The sequence below is a fragment of the Octopus bimaculoides genome, chromosome 21 (assembly GCF_001194135.2).
Source record: "Octopus bimaculoides isolate UCB-OBI-ISO-001 chromosome 21, ASM119413v2, whole genome shotgun sequence".
Lineage (NCBI taxonomy): Eukaryota > Metazoa > Mollusca > Cephalopoda > Octopoda > Octopodidae > Octopus > Octopus bimaculoides.
The window spans coordinates 2,037,911-2,041,494 of NC_069001.1; the positions used below are offsets into that span (position 1 = coordinate 2,037,911).

The 3,584-nt window shown below is 35.7% G+C and overlaps 1 protein-coding gene across 1 annotated transcript in view; it reads left to right on the forward strand.

Annotated features, from left to right (window-relative positions):
- LOC106877786 (uncharacterized) overlaps positions 1 to 1,984 on the forward strand; it is a 15,368-nt gene extending 13,384 nt beyond the window's left edge. The window contains exons 6-7 of the mRNA XM_014926796.2: positions 437 to 470; positions 1,896 to 1,984. Of these exons, the coding sequence (XP_014782282.2) occupies positions 437 to 470; positions 1,896 to 1,984 (123 nt within the window). The remainder of the gene's footprint in view (positions 1 to 436; positions 471 to 1,895) is intronic.
- Positions 1,985 to 3,584: the final 1,600 nt, after the last annotated feature.

The following is a 3,584-nucleotide window of genomic DNA, read 5'->3' on the forward strand; positions in this document are numbered from 1 at the left end:
TATATATACATACATACATACATACATACATACATACATACATACATACATACGTCGGGCTTCTTTCAGTTTCCGTCTACCAAATCCACTTACAAGGCTTCGGTCGGCCGGAGGCTATAGAAAAAGACATTTGGCAACGAGAAAAGATAGAAATAATCATAAAAATACATGATTATGGAAGCTTTGTTGCTGTGGGCCACAAGTTTGGTGTCAATGAATCTACCACACACTCCATATGCTTGAAGTGGTGAGATGCTTCATGTGTCATAACATTTTTGGGATCCAATCCAACCCCCATGATAAACCAGGCTAGATGTATCACATGCATTGCACAGTAAGACCTTTCCATGTGAGACCCTTAAAACACCTTTCTTGTTGTATTTGGATGTTTTTGTTGTTTAAACTTCTTTTTTTTTCTCTCTTTCTTTCTTTTCAGGATTATGATAACTTTTCAACGACAGATCTTCTGGGTGAGTTACATGTCTCTTCTATTGTTGTTTGGTTTTGGGATAATAGAAATTAGAAAGTTTCTAATTTGAGGGTCTGTGGATCCTAAGAAATCTGTGAGCTGTGTTCAAAATTTTAGCTGTATGGTTAAGATGCTTGCTTTGCAGCTATGTTGTCTCAGGTTCAATCCCATAACGTGGCACCCTGGGTAAGTGCCTTCTACTATAGCCCTGGGCTGGCCAAAGCCTTGTGAATGGATTTGGTAGATAGACACTGAATAAAACCCATCAAACATGTGTGTGTGTGTGTGTGTGTGTGTGTGTGTGTGTGTGTGTGTGTGTGTGTGTGTGTGTGTGTGTGTGTGTGTGTGTGTGTGCGTGTGTGTCCTTCTCGTGACATTATGATTGTAAATGAATATCATCATAAAGCAATATTGCTTGTTTCCAAAATATGTCTGGCCATGAGAAAATAGGAACTTACTTGGAAACAGATGAGGGTTAGTAACAGGAAAGGCATCCAGTTGTAGAAAAAATCTGCCTTGGCAAATTCAGCCCATCCCATGAAAAAAAAGACCAAAATTGAACATTAAATGATGATGCAATGCAAAATGCTTAATTATTTAGTAATGTATACAAAGTGTGGAAAAAAAAACACCGCTCTCAGATTCACCATTCTTGATAAATGTTTCAATAGCAAACACACAAAATGCATCAATTCAAATCCAAAGACAAACAAATGGTAAAATATTAGAAGACACCATTACTAAATGTCTCACTCTACTAGAATCAGAACAACAAGCATGTAAAAAAATATATACAAGCTTTTTCTGTTGCGGACTGTCTTTATTGCTCTTTTCCTTATATTCTGTTGTGATCTAGAATTTGTCTTACACAAGACATGGCAAAAGAACAAAAAAACCCTCCCAGATTTTCCATTTTTAATAAACATTTCAACAACCAAAATGCTGTTATACAAATAATGATGGTAACTAAACAAACGGTAAAACATTAGCTACATAAAGACTCTATCACCACAAATCTAACTTTACGAGTGCCTTGACGATGGACATATAAAATATGGCAGGTTTTTCTGCTGCACATTGTATTTCACTCCAATTCTCCTTATGTTTTGTTGAAATCTAGAGCTTGTTTTGTACACGGTGTGGCAAAAACTCCTCCCAGGTTCATCGTGTTGGATAAACGTTTCAACAGTAAATACAAAGTGTGCACTGATCCGAATCATGATGGTATTCTACAGCTGAGTGGACAGGAGCAAAGTGAAACGAAGTGTCTTGCTCAAGATCATAATACACTGCCCAGCCAGAGAATTGAGACTATGAACTTAAGATCACGAGTGCAACCTTCTCGCCACTGAACAACATCTTAGACAGTTGATTTGTGTTTTTGTCTTGGTGCTGCCGTTGAGATTCTGATTTTCCTTTCTTTCAGATGCAATTCAGAAGAAGTTAGATGGCAAAAAAGTAGAATGTCTTCTGATGATGTGCAAGGTAATTCAATTGGAGTGCATCCTTTTGTAGAGTTCTTCCATTAAAAAAAGTATCTTCTACGATAGCCCTGGGGCTGACCTGAGCCTAGTGAGTGAATTTAGCCGATAGTAACTGTGTGGAAGCCCATCTTGTATGTATGCATGCATTTATGTATGTATGTACATAAGTATATATATATATATATATATATATATATATATATATATATATATATATATATTGAACAAAAACGACGCAATAGACGACATTAAAACATTCGGATAGATAGACGATAAAAAAGGCAGACAAGAGAAACAACAATTAGAAGGACAGGGGAAAAAAGACAGGTCATTCGTGGCCTTCTATCCTCAGTCAAGTTCCAGAAGTCACGACCATTTCGGGCAGTTACACTTGAAATGGACCCCTTTGTAAGAAAGCTAGTAAATGTGTACGGCAACAAGACAAAAAACAAACGAACAAACGAAAAAACAGAACACCGAACACAATTACGAATAATTCAGAGAGGAAACTCATCCTTCATATAAACCCATGAAAACCTTAGGCACTATTTCAGCGAGCTCTGTGTCTTCCGTTATCCTATGTAAAAGCAGAAATCCCTTCTAAGTTAACATATTGAGATGTTGAACAGGAGGGAATCGCTAGTGTATAGAGAAACCAAAAGTTCTCCAAACGGCCTCAATGTTATTATAAACCGGGTGGTATAAAACGAAAATATAACCTCACAAAATCATGGGACCAACGGTGGTCAAAAAGACCAAAAGCAGAATATTTCTAGACTAACCCTTAAATGAATTTTTCCGTAATATTGTTAACGTAACGACATATTTTCAAGTATTAACATAATGAGCAAAACGGTAAATAGTAGGAAGTCAAATGTTAAACTTAACATAGAAATAGTCTAGGAATTGTTGGTTGTGAAATATGCCAAAAAAATAATCTCAAAGAAACGTACCTTTTATTTCAAGTGCAAAGAGTGAAAATAAATCCGAGTGTAAACCAAAATTTTACAACAATTGACAGTTTATTTACTGAAACAACGCCTTACGTTTGTAAACAGGAATGCAATAAAAACGAAATACAATAAGTGTGATAATGCTTTCGTTTTTCATAACTGGTACCCAAGTTCGAACTACCCTGCATTATTTTCTACAAACAATTTAGGTGAATAATGCACATTTTTTTAGCGCCAGTCAAAGTTATCAGCTTAAAAATAGATTCATTTATTATTATACTTCCTATAAAAAACGACTATATAAGACAAAAATTGTCGACTATATAAGATAACAAAATGACCGCCCTAACGTGACCAATCAATGTAACCAAAACTCTTGAAAATTTGCTGAAAACATTTCTGCCCAGTAATAAAAAATCGTCTTGTTTTCATGTCTAATTACGGCAGCATTTTCGTGCAATCTTTGCGTGCACTTAATATCTGATTGAGTAAAGCTCACATGTGAGAACAAACAAGCAAAAAGGAACAAAAAGGGTGAGTAACGGACAGAGTGAAAACTATTGAAAAGGTTGGAAGACGCAACGAAAATTTTAGAAAAATAAAAGAAGAAATAAGTGGAAATTTTACCGTTGTGTGTGTTTTAAATTATAAGGCACCAAAAGAGAATGACTCTCCCCG